The sequence below is a fragment of the Nilaparvata lugens genome, chromosome 4 (genome assembly GCF_014356525.2).
Source record: "Nilaparvata lugens isolate BPH chromosome 4, ASM1435652v1, whole genome shotgun sequence".
NCBI classification, from domain to species: Eukaryota; Metazoa; Arthropoda; class Insecta; order Hemiptera; family Delphacidae; genus Nilaparvata; species Nilaparvata lugens.
This window is the reverse complement of record NC_052507.1, coordinates 55,469,055-55,492,834: the sequence shown is the minus strand read 5'-3', so window position 1 is coordinate 55,492,834 and position 23,780 is coordinate 55,469,055. Positions and strand designations below refer to the sequence as shown.

The following is a 23,780-nucleotide window of genomic DNA, read 5'->3' as shown; positions in this document are numbered from 1 at the left end:
GGAGGCATCGGTCTGAATCACAAAGGGCAACTCAAAATGAGGGTAGGTTAATACTGGGGCACAGGTTAAAGCATCTTTGATTTTCTGAAATGCCGTTTCCTCCTCTTCTCCCCACTGCCAATTCACCTTCAATTTTAACAAACGATGTAACGGATTTGCTAGCTCTGAAAAATTAGGGACGAACCTACGGTACCAGGAGGCTAACCCTAGGAAGCTCCTGAGAGATTTAACACGCTGCGGGGTAGGGAAATCTCTAACAGCCCTAATCGTTTCCGGGTCGGTACGGAGGCCTTGCTCTGTCACAATATGACCTAAGTATTTCAGCTCAGATTTCAGAAAATTGCACTTATCTTTATTTATAATTAGACCTGCGTCTCTTAACCTCTGGAAAACCTCTGCGAGATGTTCTCTATGGGATTCAAGAGTCTCCCCTAATACTACCACATCGTCTAAGTACGCGAACGCATACGGTTCAAGTTTAGGCCCTATCACCTGATCTAGCAAACGTTGAAAGGTAGCTCCAGCTGAGTGTAAGCCGAAAGGCATCACTTTAAATTGAAATAGACCTCTGCCCGGCACTATGAAAGCAGTCAATTCTTTACTCTCCTCATCTAACGGAACTTGCCAATAACCACTCTTCAGATCAATAGTAGATATATACTTAGCATCGCGAAGCCTGTCTAAAATACCAGTCATATTTGGGAGGGGGTAAGCATCTCTATGAGTCACAGAATTAAGTTTACGAAAATCAATACAAAACCTTATTTTCCCATTCGATTTTTTTACTAATACGATAGGAGAACTCCATGAGCTACAGCTGGGTTCTATGACTCCCTGTTCAAGCATTGTATCGACTTCCTCATCGATCACTTTTTGCATGATAGGGTTCCTGGGATAGGGACGAAGTCTGAAGGGTTCAACTCCTTCCTGGAGTTTTATTTTATGTTTCAAGATATGGGTCCGTCCTGGGAGTGAAGAGAATTTCCGGATTTCTTCTTCCAGAAAATTATCGAATTTCTCCTGCTCAGAGACAACTGATAACCTACCTTCCCCTTCCCTACTCCGTAATCGGACTCCCTGGGGTTGCATTTCTAACACAGCTCCCATCTTACGCAGATTTTCCACTCCTAAAATCATACGAGGTTCAATATCTGGGACAACTGACACTTGCCACTTATACTCCTTGCCACATACAGTGACCGGCAAAGTGGTCTCTCCTTCTATTTTAAGACGTTTCGCGATCTCACTAGAAACGTATGACTTTTGAGATGAGGTATCTATAGCGGCATTCAGGTCCACCCCCTCTACTCCTACGTACATGTACACCCCGTTATCTCCGACCTTCCTACTTGGTCTAACGGCAGCTACAGTCGACACCTTAGAAGTATTCGCTGAACTCTTACTACCACGTATAGCTCCCACTATCTCTGGTTCCCATTCTACTCTATTATGTCTCATATTGATAGTTAAATTATGCTGAATCATAAATGACACTCCTAGCAACACGTCAGGCTTAAGGCCTTCCATCACTACAGCCTGGAAAGAAACAGAAATATTTTCTATTTTCAATTGGGTAAAAACTTTTATCGAGAGGAGAGCAGACTTCCCATCGGCGAGTATCGCTTTATGTGTGCAGTTTTCTTTTTTCACTGACCCCTCACGTTCTAATGCTCTCAGAACTTGTGTACTGATGTAGGATTTTTCTGATCCTGTATCAATCAAAGCGACAAATTTCTGGTTCGCCAAACTCACATCAATGAAAGTCCGTGTATCTCCTGACACGGTTCTGGGGCTTAAAATCTTTGTTGAATGGATTACTGAATTTCCCGACGATCTTTTACTCTGGGACTTACAGTTACACTGATCATGATTTTTCCCACATTCCTTACACTTAGAAAGCTCGGGGCAAGTTGACCTCCAATGTCCTGTCTTTTTACAATTCCAGCACACAGGACCCTGACTAGTACTACTCTCTTCTATCACTTTAGCCTCCCGTGGTTTAGTAGTTGCCTTAGCTGAATTTTCTCCCTGTTTATTGTCCTCGATTTTAGCATTCCGTGAGGACAACCTAGAGTGTTTTTCCTCAGCACGGATTGCCTCATATTCCCTAGTTATATCTAACAGTTGGTCTATGTTTTGGGCTCCTACACTTCGGACATGTAATTTATATCTGGGTAATAAATTCTGATACACCCTCTGATATATCCTATCCCCGTCGTAACTTCCTAATCTCCTCATTAAAGTGAGTAGGGCTTCGGCATACTCATCAGCCGGTTCGCCCTCCCTCTGCTTCCTTGCAATGATTTGACTTTCAAGATCGTCACTATAAGTATGGGGATAGTATCGGAGTTTAAACGCCTCTACAAAGTCAGCCCACGTCCTCCACTGGGAGCGACGATTCCGCATCCAGAGTAGGGCCCCTCTCTCCATCAGCTCTGGTAGGGCTATAAGAGATTGTTCCCCGGATATCCCATATGCGCACTGAAGTTCAGTGAGCCTCTCGATAAAACTGGGAGCATCTGATACACCATCAAAACGTAAATTCCAACTTCTTACCTTATCACATACAGCGCCCTGACTATACGTGCCTGAAGAGCGGTGTGGTGCCGGCTCTATACCTGTTGGTCGATTCACTCTGTTGTGGAGGGACGGCTCGGAGTAGACACGGCTTGTGCCTGGGATAGCATCGTCCCGGCGAGTCTGAGAGGTCGCAGCGGTCCGGGACCGATGGTGTTCAACCATCCTCCTCCTCAGCTCCGTCAGAGTCCCCACTGCCGACAGGCCAAGACTCTCCAGGTAGCTGACCGCTTCCTCCTTACTCAGCCGGTACACCCACGACACTCGAGGGTCGGTTTCTCGCTCCGTGGTGTCTGTCTCGTGATCTCCCTGGTCCTCCTCGTACTCTTGGAGTGTAGACTCCTCTCCCCGTTCCGACATCGTGCACTGGGGTTTACTTAACCTTTGCTCACGATCTACTTGGGCGCCAGACGTCTTAGCCTCACGTTGGGAGACGTCAGTTTTATTAGAATGACCTATTCCACCCTCTAGGTTTTCTAATAATTGCGAAGTATTGCTACGACGCGGACTAGCTACAGCCGGGTATGGGTCGGGGTCGGTGACCGTATTGACTGGTGGAGATACTGGACCTACACTTCTCCCCCTGTCCTGATTCTTTACCCTCTGTCTTTGGCGGGAGGTATTTAATTTGAAGGGAAGTGTGTGTGCCCGTGCCGTTGTTGGCCGATTCGGCCCTCGGCTCTTGGAATTCAGGTTGGGTGTTAGGGAGAATTGAGGTAACCTTAACCAAGGATACGGATCCGGATATCAGATCCCCACAAATAATTATATTTGTAAAGGTAGTACGCAATCTGAACCAACTGCGAGTTGACGGCGAGCAAAGCTGTACCTGCAAGCCCGGAATAAAGGTTGTAGGTGGAGGAACTCGGGATGGAGTTTAACAAGGAATGATATAGAATTTTTGTTACGGTTTTCGCAATCTGAGACTGCGGGCTGTCGGTGTGCAGACTGAACCTGCGTACCCGGTATTAGATCAATATGATTGGAGAGGTGTAAGTGATATAAGGTACAGGATATGGTATACCGAGTTTGAGTTATAGGGAATATTTTATCGGGCCTGGGGAATGGAGATTCGTTAATAGGATTGTTCCTTCCTGTAACTAATGGGGTTTGGTTAAATAACTCGCGATCTGTGAATCGCGATATAGATCTCAGCAAGCTGAACCTGCTAGCTAAATACAGTATATCAATTACAATTTTATGATAACTAAAGCTCAACGGATGAGGTTTCGGGTGTCGGATTTCTGAATCGCGAGCCTGTAGCTGCGAAGGATTTTCAGCAATTCTGAAACTGCTAAACAGGATTTCCGCGCTAATCTGATGACAGCGCGCCGGTTATTAAGGGCCAATCTGTAACTGCCCTTAAGGGTATGGGAATCACTCTATAGTATGAAAATTAATAAGGAAAACACACCCCTAAAAACTGAGATTACCTTATTACAGAAGAGGAAATGCACACAAGTGACCAGTCCTAACATACAGTTACCTGAATCACTGCAGAACTAAATACGGAGAATAGCAAACAAATTCCCGCACTAAACTTAAACGTCGTGAAGCGACAGAGTCGAGACTTAAGAATTAAGCCCTCAAAAATAATTTGCTTAAAAGCCTAGCTAAATTTCCCCACTCAACTGTTTGTAGCTCAAACTTGAGATCCCTTACAGGTTTCAAAACCAAGAATAATTCGTTCACCCCCAGTGATACGAATTCGGGAAAAAAATAGCTGACAAGAAAGAAAAACCCACAAGGGAATTCTAACTCCGAGTTGTTCGGAACTCGACCTACAATATTCTACGTTAGCACAAGATAGAATAATAATTAGTGTCGGTAACGTCGTAAGGAGAGGAGATTCGCGACCCGATCTCACGCTCAACCACCGAACAACTGACTCTCTCCCAGGTCTCCTGAAGCCACACCGGGTCGCTGAAAGTTAGGAGGCCGGGGGAAAAGGGGCTTGCTGACCAATGGGAGTCTGAAAAGACGATCACGCCACTAGTCATGTGACAGGGTTTGAATCCACTAGTGCTGATGATAAGGGTGCAGCTAATGACGACACTGATACTAATTACTACACTAATTCAGGCCGGTAAACAATATTTCTATTCCAGAAATTTCATGAAGAGCGATACTGGCCCGACTCGGTAGCCGCTTATCGTTTAGATGATACGAATGCTGCTAATTTAAAGGGGTTGACGGCGATAGTGATAATGTATACACAACTACAAATCTAACAAAATATATCTGGCAGACGATCCTATTCCTATTCTAAAATAGAATAATTTCGCTAATTTTATGCTGGACGACGGCTCTCTATCCGTCACAAAAATTCACTTTGTGACAGTCTATATTATTAAAGAATTAAACATTTCTAATGATATCAACATATTTCCATTTGAAATTATAAAAAAGTATAAGCTCAAACTGCCCCATTAAAACATAATCTTTTAGGTTATTTAGACACATTGAAATCTACTCAATCTGAGATCCTCACCCTGTCGTGATCGACGACGGCATTTACGCATAAAGGAAAAACCAGCTTTATTGGATTCCCGTGAAACTGTCAGCTGTATTGACAATTTTCAATGCAACTTTTATCAACTTTGCATTAAATTCTATTCCAAACCCACACCTATATTTTATGTATCCTGCTGTTTATAGAATTTGCTTACACTATACCCCCACATATATTTTCAATATCCTGTACTATCAATATCAATTTCACAAGGTACTATCATTAGCAGTTGTGTATTCAGTATAGCAAGATCAATAGATTGACGGATTGATAATTCCAAGACAGAATGGCTTCAGTGTAGAAAAATCAATAAATAAATTGATTGATGAATAAATAAATCCAAGACAGCCAAGGTTATTAGACCAGGAGCAAGGATATGCTTTTACATTTCCCGTATTGCACCAATTATTTCAGATTAGGTATCACAATCACAACCTACTCAACAATGCAAGATCACGTGTCTGGTACGCGCATGCGCACGTGTGCACGTGCAGTTGACACGAGACATAAAGCGCGCGGAATTCGAATAAAAGAAAAAACAGTGAGGTGAGAGCGAGTGCAAGGTGAACGGGACCCCGCCTCTAATGCATGTTTCGTATATTTATATATACTTGCTATATACCTGATCTGTCTGGCAAGTAATAACGGGAGCACTTCAAGTACTTGCTCTTTTCTTCATGTTCTTGTTCTTCTTTTTCTTCTTGGGAATTTATTACCATGTTCTTTCTCCTTGCTAGTTATTCTTGATTTTCACTCTAATCCTTTGTACCTTATTATTTTACTATTTGCTTGAACTAATTTTCATTCTTCATTGACTCCTCATTTCTTTCTTTTTAAATTTATTCACTTTCCTACTTCTTTTCATAATAGTGCAACTGCACTATAATAATTCTGCTACTGACTGATCCCAGTTCTTGCTCTTTATGTACAGCGTTCTTTCTCTTGCTGTGTTCATTCTTCAATATTTCTATATCCTTTGTTTTTGTTTGCTCATTCACTTCTTGATCTGTTCTTTTATTTATAAATAAGAACATATCATTTTTCATAAAATATTTTACCTATTGCAGTTTTTCTCTTCGCAATCTATTCTTTTAGTTTTAAATGAGAAAATATTGTTTGACATGAAATGTTAAAATCTTTTACCAACTGCAGTTTTTTTCGTGAATTGCCATGAAGCTTTTTATCTTTTGGTTTATTGATATGTGAGCTCCTCTACTTGCTTCTTCTCCAATATTCCTCTGATTGGCTAGTAATGATGGCAGAGAACTTCAAATATCTAAAGTGCTCTTTTAAGGAACTTCATTGAAAATGAAAATGTATAAGCCATCTTTTCTATTGATACTTCTAAAACCTTCACTTTTTATTGCATATAACAATATTAGCTCAATTCGACATCTGATCTCCTACTGGATATTTGAATTGGATTCATTATCCTTATCCTTTTTTACAATAATATCAAATTTTCTCCCTTCATTACTTGTACATCTGCTGTACATCCCTCTCAATCGTATCTTTATCAGGACCTCATGCACATCATCCACATCATCACAATCATCCCTTCTCTTCTCCGAACTTGAAGTGGGATGAAGAAGAACATGTACATTGTACAATGCTCACAGATCGAGGAATCTATTAACATTATCCGCTCAATTGCCATTCTCTCACTGGCAAAATGATCATGAATAATCAAGTAGGCTTGCTACAACAATGAATGCTGTTTTGTAATTTCAAATTCCAAAGAGATTGTGTAGCATCATGGAGAAAAAGAATGCATATTTCAAATTCGTATGCTCTTTGGTAGCAATCGTTGTTGCAATTTCGAATTTCGAAGAGATTGTAGCCACACGATTTCTAGAATACATAAATGTATATAATGATTTGTTTGTAACTAAGATGAAAAATGGAGTCGCAACTACCTACCGTCACAGAACGTGAGAAGAGCACGATGGACGCTACACTACAATTCGAGATAACCGAAGAAGATGGAGAAGGGGAAGAAGAAGAAGAAGAAGAAGGAGAAGAAGAAGAAGAAGAAGAAGAGAAGAAGAAGAAGAAGAAGAAGAAGAAGAAGATGATGATGATGATGATGATGATGATGAAGATGATGAAGAAGAATAGCAAGATTCAAACATATGGACAAGCAATTATGATAAGTTTATCACCTAATTATCAAGTGTTACAAAGATCTCAAGATATTCTATAACCTGTACATTCTTTACTCTATGGGTCGATAGATTCTATAAAACTACTACACTCTATACATTCTCAGTAAGTACAGAAGAAACTATTTTGCAATCTATCTTCCAACTAGAGAATCATAAATGCGCAGTACGGTGCATTGTAACATATGGGACGAGCAAGCATGACCTTTCTATCTCTTGATTATGTATTTTTTATCGTTATTAGTCACTCGAGTTCTTGGCACAATACACCCGAAGTTCAATTTTTAACCTCGGTTCGTCTGCGTCTACCTTTCACCTTTCACCACACTTAACGGGGTTCCATCACGAATATGAATACTATGATGAAATATTGGATAAAAGGACTTGTCACAAGCACTTGTATTTATTGATAACGAGAGAAACTATTTACGTTTATCACACGCTCATCACTCGCTAGGAAACTAAAATCTCGAAACGACTTTCTGCAGCCGACGGCTTCGATAAGTTTTATTCTCAGTCTATATCTACAGAACTATAATATTTCAACTATGAAAAGCGAGATACCTATTATAGAATAGGTAAAAATTACTTTGATAGCGTGAGATAGATTGGACAGTATTTCCCACCTACATACAGCAGTATAGATGGAGCAATATGATTGGTAGTTGATTCTACAAGGTTGAAGGTTGTCATTGGTCAAGACAAGACACGCCCATTGTGGGTGGAGCATTCATACTATCGTTCTGATTGGTACTTGCTATAAGGCTAATCTAATAGATTCATATGAAAGAGAAAAGTTAGATCAACGAGCTCAGAAAGGGAAATTGTCCATTGTTGCAAAAGGGTATCCAGCTATTATAGATTACTCTTTCCATTTTCATCTGACTATTTTGATAGTAAGAGATGAATTCTACTGAGAGGATCTCCCTAGAAGAGAGGTTATAACTGAGAAATAGCCACCAATATTTAATTCTATTATCTATGGAGAATTTACAATATATGGAACTTTTGAAAGGAAGAAAACCAGCAGCGACTTCTAACTTCAATGCTCACATCATTTTTCAAAACCAGTTCTCGTGAATGAGACATAATTCGCCAGCTGTAAATGGGTTTTGGATGAATGAAAAAGTGAGTTTGGCGAACAAAAAAATCACTTTGTTTCAAAACTGTGTACAAACTACGAATTTGCAACCAGTTATACACTTGTCGGCCACCGAATCTCAAGTGCGCTATTACGATAGGTATTATGGAAAGTAACTTTCTATTCTAAAGGTCATTCTTTCTGAGGCCAGGCGGCTTTAAAAGTTCTATTCTCAGCCTATATCTACAGAACAATATTTCAACTATAGGTATAGTGGGTTGTGTAAAAGACCTGCAAAAACCATATTATATTCAGTGGCATTGTTTTACAGTAGGCTACAATATTTTTATAGTAGCCTATATAGGTATAGTGAATTGTGTTAAATAGCTGCAAACTTAGTATTCTGGTGACATTATTGACATTATTATTGCCGTATAGATTTAGGACCTCAAACCACTAGTGACAGTATATTAAGTTGATACTTTCAATGACAAATCGATATATGAGTATATAGTCCAGCACCTGTGGAAGCAACATACTTTATTTTTATGATATAGGAATTCAATTTTCTATAATGGAATTGGAATAGATATAATAGTATACTCTGAAGGCCTCATCCATAACACTATATAGTATGCGTGAAAGAACTGCAATAATCGTTTTATTCCAGTGACAGTATTATTACAATAGCACCCGTAAACTCCCAATCACAATATAATTACTGATACAGTTAGATAACAAGTTAGTATTGCTGAAGACCTTGGTATGGTAGCATACACTTATAAAATTTGTTGTGGGATATTTATTATAGAACTTGCGAAAATCTCATTCATTACTATTATGAAATTATTATATTTGTTTTAGATTGCATATTTGTATTTGAATATAGGGCCTACTAAAGTAAAAACTTTCACCGCACAGATTAGAGATTGTATTTTAGAAGGACATTGGTAAGATAAAATAAACCTTTTGGTAAAATTAATAGCTATGCGTATGTAATGCAGTCTAATAATATTTATTTATTTATTGGATAGAGCAAATTATTGTGATACAGTAGTGGAGTTGAGAAATACAATAATTTGAGAATGATATATGAAGTAAGTGAAGTATATAAAAGTATATAGAGCCAGTCAGGCATTGTTAGCAGTATTACATGGCTGAAATTTAAGGACCAGGCTACATGTCCCAATTTCGTACAATTACTTTGTTGTTATGAGACGAACAATATCATGATCGATGATTCTTAAAATTGCAAAACGTAAGATTGTCTTTGGAGTTTGGACAATGACTAATTAAGTAATGGGTCGTTTATAGATTAATGGAGAAAGGATTGAGTGGAGGGGGTGATTGAAGTATAGGTATAGAGTAGACAATATAAGAATATTAGAAATACGTTTGAAATTAAGATAGAAACTTCAACTACGTAAAAGAGATAAGATAGAGTATAACTACGGAATAAAGATGGTAAATGATATGTTGTGTGAATAATACAATGGGGGAGGTGAGTTGGGGCTGTAGAAAAACATGGAAAGTTCGAAGAAGGAACAATAAATTCAAATTATGATTAGTGTATGAGTTATTGAAACTATATTTCATTGAGACATATTATGTATTTCCACAGCATGTAGCTGTTCACTTTGAAGTCCAAACCATTATATGTAATTAATTTGCCTCACACCACGATACATTTAAATCAATTTCAAAGCATATATAGGTCAATTATAAGAGTTATTGTGACTGGTACATTCACTATTGTAATTTATTATATTGATATTACATTCCAGTTGCAATAAACAGACAATAGTACCATTATGCACGCAATCGTTACAAATTAGCTGGTAGACATAATTCAAGCACATTGAAGAAGTAAAATGTTGAGTAGATCATGAAGAAAACTTTGAACGAGAGAATAATGAGGACAAGAAGTGATGGAAAGTGTAAGAAAAGAAAAAGTGATTGATCAAAGAAATAGGAGGATGAGAAAGAAGAGAAGGAGGAGGAGAATTGGGAGAAGAAGGCGGAGCAATATTAACTATTGGTAGTATAGTTAGTGCAGTAGTTGAGTAGTTGTAGTGTAGATATAGAAGTTTTCTACAATAATTCAGATTCAAAACAGGGCTTAGAGTTTATTATAGACAGAGGACAAATACAAAATCCACCGAGATCAACCAAATTGAGTTTCAAATGCGAACTTTTTAGGGTTCACATCAGATGATATCATCCATCATAAAATCCATAATATAAGAAGCCAAAGTCCAAAGAGAACAGGTAGTAATCGATAAAGAACAAATCATTGCATGAGAGAGCATTAAATTCCATTGATCACACTACATTATGTATTCTAGTTCTAGTCTACCGGTTCTACTTAGCTTCCTAGTGTAATTCTAATGTAGGTGATAGGAGAATATAACTGGATTGTCATGTACTGCTGTATTAATATTGTAACTGTTAATTGATATTATTGCCTTCATTGTGCAGTCTATTGATATTGACTGGAATATTATTACTGTTGCATACTGTTTCATAGTAACCTTGATCCGATCGATTGTTATTTTTTTCTTAAGTACATTCTGGGTCTTTGATAGGTAGCAGCGGAGAAAACTTATAAGATTGTTTTATTCTATGGTAGCGGCCAAACTATTTAATGTTTGTGGTTCAAGGTTTAATTTTTAAGAAACTATGTAAGCTATTTTGAATAATTGGAGTAGATTATGCAATTCACATATCCACTGTAGTTTTATTTATTTTATGAAGGTATGAATCCTCTTACGAACTCTGCTTCCCTTTTGGAGTCCAGTAGTTTAATACCCTTCATACTACTCTACAATATTACCTACCTTTGTCAAATCGATTTGAATCTGATTTGTAAATTATGATTCTCTTCTCTTGTGTATTAACTATCTACAAGTTTTTATTTCGTTTTCACTTTGTAATGTTCTCTAGTTGGCTCAGCTCTCAATCGGATTTAAATCTTGTGATTCTTATATTGTACTGTATTTGGAAGATACGATATTCCATCAGAATTATCAAGAAGAATACTCAAATTAGTAAAGAGGATAACTTATACTTCATAAGTTGCCCGACCAATAGGTACTTTATTTATAGCATGTTTATCTCTTCGTAGGAGTAATTTCAGATTTATCTCAGTCCAGTTTCTCTTCTTTTTTAGGCGTGTTTTCTCTACTCCTCCAAACTTTCCCAAAATTGAAATATATATTTTATACTAGGAGGTTAACCCGTGCTCTGCAAGGTTCTAATTTAAAACTTGATGAACTGAAAACTTGATCTACTGAAGTCTTGAAGAATTTAAAAAAGGCCTATAACCATCCTCGGTAAATTGAGAATCTATATGAGAATTTCCAAGTTAATCAGTCCAGTATTTCAGACGTGATGATGCGTCATTCTTGAATAATTTCCTATCCCGTACATGTATAAGCCAATTCTTTCCTTTATCATTTTATAGATTATGTAAGAATTCTGTCATCGTCTGCTGTACTCTCTCGTCATTGCTTCCATCATTCTATAAACATATTTCAAATAAGCCTAATAAAGCGTTGGCACTTGAAAAGCATGTTATTTATTTATTTTATTCGAATACAAGCATAAATCATGTAAAATGATTGTAGAAGACAACAGTCTAACCCCTTTCTCAAATGTTTATTAGGAAAAGTTTTCAAAAAATAGGTACTTTAAAACAATATTATTTCACCTACGGTACTAAAAATGGGATTTTGAATGTACCTTATTACTAAAAATCATAACTGATCTCAAGTATTTAGAATGAATACCGCATTCCAGTATAATAGAATCAATTGCAGTAGAATCAATTTCACAATGTGTTAACAGTTTACAGCAGGAAAAAGCCTCACGCTACAGTTTGTTAGGACAGTTAGTAGGCATGACAATGATAGTTAGTTTATAGTTTACGGATATTTAATGTCTCCATACTCGTCTGTCTGCCACATTCGGATAATAACCAGTTATTTCACTGCATAGCAAATAAAATAGAAATACAGGACGGCTTTAAACTTGAGTGATAGGTAGAACCGTTTTCAGTGACAGGAGATTCACTTAAAACTGTCAGCATATCTTATTAAAAACATCAATCATCTTCATTCAACTAATACTGACAGTTTGAAGTGGACTTCGCTATACAGGTAGCATAACAGGTGATCATAACAGGTGATCTAGTTATATAGCTATCAGTTATAGTATGTTATATAGTTATGTTCAATGAGAGAATTCATTGTGTAACTCACAAACTGAATTCTTTCTGCAGTGGCGTGCAGTGTTAAAGACATTGAACTATATCTTTGTTGCATTTATAAAGATAACATAATTTTGGAAAAATACTTTATTCATTTCTACTATATGTAGCCTATTTTGTATTGTAGTGGAAGAAGGGTGTCCACCCACCCCCTCTCCAAGCCCGAGGACTCACCCCATTTCCTCAAATATTTCATCCTCCCTACTATATTATCATGATAAAATTAAAAAATTCACAAATAAGATGAGGTTTCTAGAAGATAGAAGGTGAATTCATTACATCATTTTTTCATTACAAAATCAACCTGTAACTTCAAAGACCAAGTACCTTACTGTACACTGATCAGATTCAAATGATAAAGTTTACAGCGCAAAAAGCAGGTCCATTACTCAATATCAAGGCATTTATCATCAACTTTCAGCAGAACTTTCATTATGAAATGATATTATGCTACAAGTTGGCCAGTCGCAGTTGGTATGTTATTTGACACTAAGCTTTCTACATTTCCACAACTCTTATCATTGAATCGACTGAGTAGGTAATATTAGATGTGAATCAGTGAGTTTTCAGCATCATCTTCAAAAATTACGAAAGGAGAAGAAATTTCTGCAATGAAGAAACCAAATGTAAATTCCTACCGTATTTGGTTCTGGAGGCCGAATTTTACTGCAAAGTATTTTTAAATTTTGTATTTGGTTCCAGAAGTAGGCCTACTTCTATCAATATACTGCCCACTGAATGTTGTTACAGGAAAATCCGAAATTACAGTATTTGTAAGTATATAAGCGATCGGGAAAAAATCATAATATAGACATATATGTAGCAGAAATATGTGAAGAGAAATACATAAATTCACACTTGTAAACTCAAATTAATGAGCCAAAGTATGGCCTCGAAGAAAACAGTATCCATGAAATATAAAAACGTCTATACTGGCTTAATTGACAGTTTTCAGGAATACTCAATACTGTATACCTTTTACAGAACTGTTATCACTGAGACGGTACTCGAGTAAAATCCAAAAGTTTTTTTTTAATTCAATTAACATGGAACGGTACCAAAATACAGAGAGGTTAATAAGGTGAAAATATAAAAGAGAGAGAGTAGGGAGAATATTATTGAGAAGACATCAGAAGGAAAAAAAGAGAAGGCAAAAGGAAACATGGAATAATTGAATGAATCGGAAAAATTAATAGGATTACATAAAAAAATACTTGGAAGAAGACAGAAGGAGAAAAAGAAGAAAGAAAAGATGAGTGAGCAGTGAGAGTTAGGATAAAAAGAATATAATGTTGAGAAAAAGAGTAGAACATTGACTAAGACAGTACAAGAAGACAAGGGAAATAGAACGAAATAAATCAGAATTGAAGTAAGAATAGGACGAAGAAAGAACAAAAGAGAAGAGAAGCAAAGAGAGGAGAAGAGACAGATGCCGAAGAAGAAGAAGATCATGTACCGATGATACCTACTCTGAGATTATCAAAATTAATAATACGGAAATGATTGATAAGCCGTTACTAATCATCAGCGATGACTAATGAATTTATTTCAATTATTGTAATCTACTCTGTGCTCTGTGGAGAATAATCTAGAAACTGTCTAGGGTCAATTAATTTCTTATCGATTGCGTTTTTCACGGTTTGATACGGAGTGACAAGCAAATAAAATAAAAATCAAGGTCACTCGAGGCAATTGAATGAACTATCCTATTAAGGATAGGATTTTTACTATCCTATTAAATTCTTTTTATAATCAATAGGCTGCATGTTTCGAATGTTGTACAATATCAACAAATGCAAATTTTGTCTCTGATTCTCGTTTTAATACTGTAGTGTACTATATTTATTTATTTATTTATTAGAACAGTCACAAACACGATATTTGGAAAGAGAAACAGGCAATTGCTCAAAACTTCTTCAATTCCTTGATTTTGGCACATAAATAGTCCAAAGTGAGGTTGAGTTTAAAATTTCTGTTTTCACCAATGATTAACACTCAGAGATATGACTGATGAATTTTGAATTTCGAAGGGTTGATAAGAGCCGGAAATAACCCTAAACAATCCGAAAGTTTCAATAATATTGAAATAAACTTGAAAATTTTGAGCAGAAAAATTAAAACTACTATCACTGCAACTATCAACTATAGTCAGGGGTGCACACAGGGGGATGGGTGGAGAAAATAATTCTCTAGCATAGAGACTGACGACCTTTTTGCGAGGGCGCCATATCTATGTTGGGGAGGGGGCTTGTACTAAAATTTTAAATATTGAGGGGACTATCTTCACAGTACTAATGCTATATGCAATAGCTACCATACTACTAATGTATTAAGTCACTTTTGTTGACAGACCTATATAATAATATTGTAACAAAAATATTATAAAAATACTATAAAATACTTCTTCGACTTTGAAGCTATTCTCAAAGTGATACCAAAAAGGCTAAGTGACTAAGATAATAAAATACTCAATTATTTCAAACTGAGGTAGGCTATAGCACGGTATTTAGATGAAAACGGTAGTGGTCATGAAATGTGTGCGCAGTGGCCAGCCAGCTAGATTGCGTCATCGCCACTAACCGAGGTTTCTAACACCTATTGGCGTCATGAAACTTATTTGTTAAAAACATATGATTGGATATAAAATGACGTCAGCTACACCAGAAATTTAGGAAAAACATGCGCGTGACACCTACCGTCTTCTTCTATATAATACCGTGGGCTATAGAATACTGTTCTATTGTTCGTATGATGATAGATGCTAGAGATAAAAATAGTGAAGATAAGGACTAAAAATCTTCATGTTTCGTATTTTGTTATAGATATTATAGACTTCGAACCTATGCAGCATATTATTAGTAGATTCATTCTGGAATTTTCAGAGAAACCGAAAGATATGTCAATAAACTACTCATATTTTCAACGTCATCTAATACGGTAGCCCATTAAAAAGTAATGATGAGATCACATAGATAATATTGTAATTGATACCAACAGACTATTTTATATCATGTTAAGGAAGATTAAGAAAAAGAATGATCCTCAAGATCATTGTAACATCATTAGTGAACATTACGAAGAACATGATAATACTGGTGCATAACATCTAAGGTCAAGGAAGAATATTTACATTCTTTATAGCTTTATTTGCATTCTTATGATGGTGGATTATTCACCCAAATTTCTAAATAATTACTCTCAATTTTCCATTAAAATACTTTTCAATTTCAATACTTTTGAATGAGATAGGATGATAGAGTGAATTATTCATCCACTCACCTTGCTCTTGTGATAGCTGACCATCAACTGAAGAAACCAGAAGAAATGTCAATAAACTACTTATAAACACAAATTGTGATACACAATTCACTTTTTTATAATTCCTTTTTTGTCTGCTACACATTTCCACAGTTCTTGTCATTTTATAACAATAATGTTCCAATTATATTGTTACTGGATTGAATTATATTCAGAATTACTATCACTAATGGTCCTTGATAATTGTTAGTGGTGATATCTTCTCGGCGATTTTAATTACATGAGAGCCCAGGAAATTAGATTAGATCTCTATGACAACAAATTTTTCCCAAAAAATCAATACTCTCACAAAATTTGCAGGTAGAAGGTTCCCTCACACTTGAACAATAGGGTATTTATTGCAAACCATTCCTGAAAATGTATTATTCCTCACGGATTGAATATCAATGAATTAAATGTTTATTCAATAATACAATTCACTATAGGGATTCAATTTAGAAATAATTATTATTAATAAAAGATTGATAGAATCCGAACAAATAATCTTCCTGTCAATGAAGCTCTCTCCCAACACCAGAAGGTTGAAGTTTGCCCTCACACCCTTAAAAAAGTTGCAACAGTCACTACTCTGGAATTATTCATGAATAATTCTAGTCCCACGATTATTTTTTGGAGGAAATTGAGCGAAAAACGACACTGTAGCCGGCTCCGCTGCTGCTACACGCACTGCACCATTCACCTTAGCGCTGCCACCGCTAAAATCACACTGACTCCAGTTCCAGTGGCGACTGCCAAGAGCTCCAACTCACAGCTGAGAACTGAGAGAGTTTGTTCTTCCTTACCACTCTCACATCACCTCCACCACTAAATCCCACTTGTTGCTACCTTTCACTGTGTACAAGTTTATCAGTCTCACCTTTATTGAAGTTTCGTTCTATTTGTTCTTCCTCCTGATCTCAGGTCTATGTTTTATTTATTAACAAAATATCCTGTTCCTAGTCATGCATACATGAATATGAGTTTGATTATAAGAAGTCAACATCAATAATCGATAATATAATTCTTTATTCTTTATTTATTCTTTTACAATGAAGCACAGATCGGGAGAGAAAAACTTGGAATACATTTTACTATTTCTCTCCAAAATTTAGGTAACATTAAAATTCCGAAATGAGGTTATGTCTTCTAAATTTCTACAAAATGTTCAGTCCAAGAATATTTATACAAACCATTCTTTTGAATTAAGATGTTGTTTTTACATTTTGAATTTTTAGATTCATGATATAATTATAATGAAATAAAGAATTGGCTCACGTACGGGATAGGAAATTCACGAATGACGTGCCATCATCTCTGAACTAATTAACTGGAAATTTTGCATATAGATTCTTAATTTACCGAGGATGGTTATAGGCCTATTTTGAATTCTTCAAGATTACAGTATTCTTCAAGATTTATCAGTTGGTCAAGTTTTTAATTTGACCCTTGTGTAGCACGGGTTACCTACTAGTATTATATATATAGAGATAGACAATGGAATGAGTGGCTAGCAGAGGACTTTCAATGGAACAAATTGATTTATAATTGTTTACAATTTGAGCTTACAATTTAGATATTTCCTCTTCTGGCTATCCTACTTCTTTCCCTTCTTCTATTATTCTCCTTCTCATCCTATTACTCTATCTATTTATCTATTCGCATGGACACAACAGGTCCAACAACCCCTTATATGTCTCCTTTACAAATACAACAACACAAGATCATAATAAAATGAAAAAATAAGCAATGAAAACTTACAATATTTGCAAATATTATTGAAATGAAATTCATAGAGATAATATTATTTATTGTGCTCTTCTTATTCCATTGCTTCATGAATACTAAATTCGAGTGTGATCATTTCCCACCTTTATTCATCATTCTCTTTCTCTTAATCATCATCTTCTTGTTCTTCTTTTCCCTCCTTATCACCCTTCTTTTCCTTGCTCCTTCTTCCCTTGTCCTCCTTATTATTTATCTCTCTCTCTCGGGCTTCTTCCCACCACGTTTTGGTCGCTTTTGTTCAACTCCTCTCTTCTCCTTTAATTTTATTCATTCTAATTATTTCTCTTTACTCTCACTCTTATGGTTGAGTGCTGAAGGGGAGGTTATCCTCGATACCCTCTCTGAGAATGGACTTCTAAAGGTCCAAACTTCACCGTTTCATGTGGAAGCATTACAATAGTAATTCCAAAAGGATCTCTCTGCCGATAAAAGCCATACCATAACAATAGATAAAAATAAAAATTACAGTAGCACCTCAACTTTCGCTAAATTTCATCATTTTTCTTGCTCAAAATTATTGTAGAACTTTACTTTGATATGATCCATCATGTTATTTTACTGCTACTGGTATTTATTTTTAACACTAGAACGAAAGTTGAATTTTGTTTTGTTAAACACATGAATAAAGGAATCTGAATATGAATTCTATCCTTTTCCTGCTTCTTCTCTTGACTCGTTTATTTTTTTCCTTTCCACAATAACTCTTGTTCGAAAAATGTCTAGTATTTTTTACAAGCTTCATATGAAAAAAATGTCTATGACTAAGTTTCTATCTATCATACTAATAATACGTATTACTAATATAACAGAGAATCAGCCTACAGAAGGAGATGAACATATCAATAATAACACGGGTTTGTTAATTTAAGCTGAACAAAACCTTGCATTGCATAAGGCAACATAACACTGCTATCAAAACGAGGTTCTTAATCTAATTCTAATGACGGTATTATAATGTAGACTAATGCAAGTTATCGTGAGATGTCAATGTAAAGCCATTTTGTAGCGTCTACTTAGTCACGTTTATTCATCTCAAAATGTTCAAATTCACTTCTATTATTTGTGAACTCATCAACAGTGGGTATTCCCAACAGACCAATTCTCATCAACCACATCACATTTCATGAAATTTATGACAAAGTCGTGGTCACGTTTCTGTTATAGAAATTTCTGGCCGGCTATAATAATTTTAGTTGCATCAATTCAAATTGAAATTCGTGATTTGTCAAATAGGTTACTCTGTTGGATTGTAATCTACAAATTGATTCTGCATTTCTTCTTGTGTTATTTGTTCGATAACCTTGTTGTTAAATACGGTACGGCACCTTCTATCTTTAAATACCTGCTTCTTGAAATTCATTTTGATAAAACTCTATTGGAAAGAAGCATTTGTAGAGGAATTAATTTCACGATTTTGAAAATTGGAAGCCTCTCCTGCCGTTCACCAACTCCACAGTTCTTGATTCATAAATGAACTTTTACTGATGAAAACACAGATTTTTATGTATGAGGCTATTATAGACTAGGCACCGGTATGCAACAAGAATGGAGCGTTTTGCAGTAGAAAATAGAAATAGAACCTCGCTATCTACAAATATGATATTTCTAATAACCAAATTAGAAATATAAATCAATCCATAAATTATTCAACCATGGTATGCATTCAAATGTTCCAGGTAAACCATGAAATAAATTTCAATCAACATGAAAAAAACAGAAATATTGACATGTGCCTATCATTATTATTCGTTCATATTTCATGAGACTGCATTGCCTGTTTGTTTTTCCTGAATTTCAGACTACTTTACCTCTTCGTAAAAAATCGTTTTTCTACAAATAAAATACAGATTCCATTAATTACAGATTATTGTTGACTACCACTCATTCTAGCAAAAGCAAACTATTCAACAAAGTTTTAACCTCATTAATTTTCAGTACCTATAAATATAGCTAAGTTGAGAATAAATTCAATGGAGTGTGATATAAACTAATCCAAGTATTAAATGCTTGATATTCAGATATAGAAAGATTTAATATTACACTTTATTTTAGACGAGCAGGTGACACCTGTGTTCTGAAAGGGTTTTTATAAGCAAAAATAAATAAAAATGAAGTTCTATAGTTCAATTTAGTTATCAAAAGTATCAGTAACTGTAATGATTTTCAATAGGAAAACTATTTGATTGAGCTTTAATCTCACGTAAACTTCATATCCAAAGATCAATGAATTAGTTTTGATTGTTGATAAATAAAATTAAAATTAGGCATATAACCGTTCTCGGTAAATTATGAATTTTCATGTAAAATTTCAAGTTAATTATCCCGCACAGCCAATCCATTATAATATAGTAGCCTAAAGAAGAAGAAAATTTCAAACAATAATAGAAACCAGTTGGTACCACAGTATCGTCCACCATAAAAATCACTAAGCTGAGAATAAATTTGAAGAAATTCAAGCAACTAACAATGACTAGGCTGATAAGAACTGAACTCAGATGCTCAACTTTGTCATCTCAACTTGCACTGAGGAATTGTGGAATAGTGGAATAATGGAATGGTAGAGTGAAAGATAAATGGTAGATGGTAGAATGGTGAAGTAAAACTGTTCATGCACATAATTATTGCAACTTTACCAATATCATGCGGCTCTACGAATATTGCGTTCTTTACATATATTATGTAGGGGTATCCATATTTTCCTATTGAAGAATACAGATATACAAGTCGTAAGTAATATTGCGTTCAGTGCAAGGTAGCCTATATCTATCTAATGGAAACTACAAATATACAAATTGGTAAGTTATTTGCAGAATTGTCTTGAACTCATTAGCAAGTACTGCAAAAAGCGAAAGTAGGCTACTGATTGAAATAGGCGGCTACCTTTTAAAGTAAATTAAAGAAGGAAAGAGAGAGAGTGAGGATTGCGAAGAAGGGGAGGTAGTGGGAGAGGAGAACTACAAAAAAGAAAGGAAGGTAAAAAAATGTGCTCGACATTCAAAAGTGAGTGCACTAATTGTTGGAGTGGCACGACACGGCTCACAGGCTAACGACCAAGTCAATGTTGAAATTTTAATTTTCTGATAATTTATTGATTGCAGAGCGGCTGGAAGAGTTTTTTCATTGTCTGCGTTATTTTTGTGTGCTCAACTAAGTGATTGATTCACTCGAACGGGCCGGCGCACTCAGACTCACTATTGCCACACATTAAATGAATCTTATCATCGATTATCAGTGCTATTACTAATCAGCTATTGGGACATGGTTTGCCTGTTGTCTGACATTTCAATTACTACACAATAAGGGAAATGGGAATTTTATGAAGAGAATAATGAGTTTCGAACTTTGAGTAAATCTGCAATATTATTGTTGAGAAAATCAAGGATATAATATAATTGATATAAATAGTCTACTTGAAATAGATGGTGAATAGTGTATTGAGAGAGTGATAATTTTTTTGAGATGATAAACTCTTAGGATACTTAAATTGATTATATATTTCTGAGGTTTGTGCCTCAAAACATATTGAGAGTTAAGTTATAATTGTATTGAGAGGATAGTAAGTCTCTCTATAGATGCACTAAAAAATTTTACAGTCTAAGTATTAATAATGATTGTAGGCTATTGAAAAAAATTGTTTATTGAGTTTAAAATGATGATTATTGTACACTGAGAGAATGATGGATCTCATACTGGGACTGAGAGTGATAATCTCAAAAAAGAATACTGAGAAAATAATAAAATTATGTAGACGTATATCATAGAATATTAAAATATTGTACAGATGAGTGTGCAAATGAATATTCTAATCATTATTTATATAGTGTAAATACATTATATATTTTAAGTACCGAGTGATGCGTGGTATAGTGGATAGAGTGCTGTCGTATCAGCCTTCACAGATCCTGGGTTCAAACCCACTAAACACCAGAAGTTTTTAACCAGGTCACTGCCGTATTATCGGATGGTCACATTCAATTGTCGGTCCCGGATGAATTATGACAGTCTTAAAGGCTCATTGACGGTTCAAATTGATTATTTTGGCGAGGTGGGACCTTCCCGCAAGGGGCTCCCCACCAACTAAAACTATACGAATTTACTTTCCACTTGAATTTATGAATATTTCTATGTGAAATAATTTTATAATTAAGATGATAATACCAAAAAATCTGGTGTGGTACACTCACACAACTTTCCTTGCTCATATTTGAAACTACGATCAGACTTCTGTATATGTGTATATATAATTATTTTCAAAGTACTTTTTCTTTGTGTGAATTGTGAAATTCGATGATTTTTTTAGTTGTCATTTTTTTAAAGTCGTCAAAACAGCTGTTCTACAGATGAAATATCTCGACTATGTGTTCTTTTTATGAACTGCGCTACCTACTGCTGGGTAACCTACCTCATGCACGAGGAGGAGGTTACTAAGTCCATTTTCCAAGGATGGGGTGGACCCCCCATTGGTTTCCCAGAAAGGAGACTCATGCCAGTTGATAGAGCTGATAAATAACTATACAGGGTATGAATTTGAAAAAAATCGGTCAAGTTATTTTTGAGAAAATCGTGAAAAACATGGTTTTTAGTAATTATCCGCCATTTTTCTCAAGAATATTACGGAGCTCCTGAAATTTTCCCAGAGATGAGACTTATGCCAGTTGATAGGGCTCATAAATAGCTATCCATGGTATAAATTTAAAGAGAATCGTTAGAGCCGTTTTTGAGAAACCCGTGAAAAACATGGTTTTTTAGTCATTATCAGCCATTTTTCTCAAGAATATTACGGAGCTCCTGAAATTTTCCCAGAAATGAGACTTATGCCAGTTGATAGGGCTTATAAATAGCTATCCATGGTATAAATTTGAAGAAAATCGTTAGAGCCGTTTTCGAGAAAACCGTGAAAAACATGGATTTTTAGTCATTATCCGCCATTTTTCTCAAGAATATTACGGAGCTCCTGAAATTTTCCCAGAAATTAGACTCATGTCAGTTGATAGGGCTTATAAATAGCTATCCATGGTATAAATTTGAAGAAAATCGTTAGAGCCGTTTTTGAGAAAAACGTGAAAAACATGGTTTTTAGTAATTATCCGCCATTTTTTCCGCCATCTTGAATTGGATTTTATTGAATTTCTCATTGTCGGATCCTCATGGTATAAGGACCATAAATTTAAAATTTCAAGTCAATCGGTTAATTAGGAATGGAGTAATCGTGTTCACAGACATGCACACATACACACACACAGACCTACACCCAAAAATCATTTTTTTGGACTCAGGGGACCTTGAAACGTATAGAAAACATGAAATTAAGGTACCTTAATTTTTTTGGAAAGCAATACTTTCCTTACTTATGGGTAATAGGGCAAGGAAAGTAAAAAAGCAAAGCAACAGATATTCGCCTTGTCTCTGATAACACCGATACAGCATATTTAATGAAACAGGATTTATGAGTCTGTCAAGTTTCAAGATCTATTTCCATTAATGTTTATTAGTAGTAAAATTGATTTTTTGACAAATTTAGTTTTTTAATAGCCCGCCTATTCTCACGGATGGATATACGGATATTATAGTACGTACCAAGGCCATTTCAATAGAATTACCAGTAGGCCTGAATGATAGACAAGGATCATTCAACTTCAGCAAGTTCAATAAGAAAAAATACATCCGGGAATAATTCACTCATTGAACATAATGTTTATTCTATTATTCATCACACTTTTGTGAATGAACTTCAAGTAGTTAATTGAGAATATTCAAAATAGAATGAGTATACCGTTTAATTCTAATGTAGATCATATTAATAGTGAATGTAGTGTATACTTCGTTCAAATTAACTTCCAACTTGGGATGGACATGCGCAGAAGAAAAGGCACATACAGCGGTAGGGATACAGGGATGTATCGGCCAGCGTTCTCTAATTTCCAGTGAGTATTGAAGCGCTCATGTTAAACTTAGGAAGTTCCCTCGACTGGCTCTATTCGACAAATTGACAACTACGCTTCCACCTATGACTCAATCTATCACTGCAATTGGCTGATCTCCCTCCATTTCCCTGCGCCGCAAATTCCTCCAAGTCTGAAGAAGATTTACACGAAGTAT

General features: G+C 35.6%; 1 protein-coding gene across 1 annotated transcript in view; it reads right to left on the bottom strand.

Moving 5' to 3' along the window:
* Positions 1-16,681, bottom strand: part of LOC111055825 — a 76,032-nt gene extending 59,351 nt beyond the window's left edge. The window contains exon 1 of the mRNA XM_022343156.2: positions 15,879-16,681. Within this exon, the coding sequence (XP_022198848.2) occupies positions 15,879-16,020 (142 nt within the window). The 5' untranslated portion in view covers positions 16,021-16,681. The remainder of the gene's footprint in view (positions 1-15,878) is intronic.
* Positions 16,682-23,780: the final 7,099 nt, after the last annotated feature.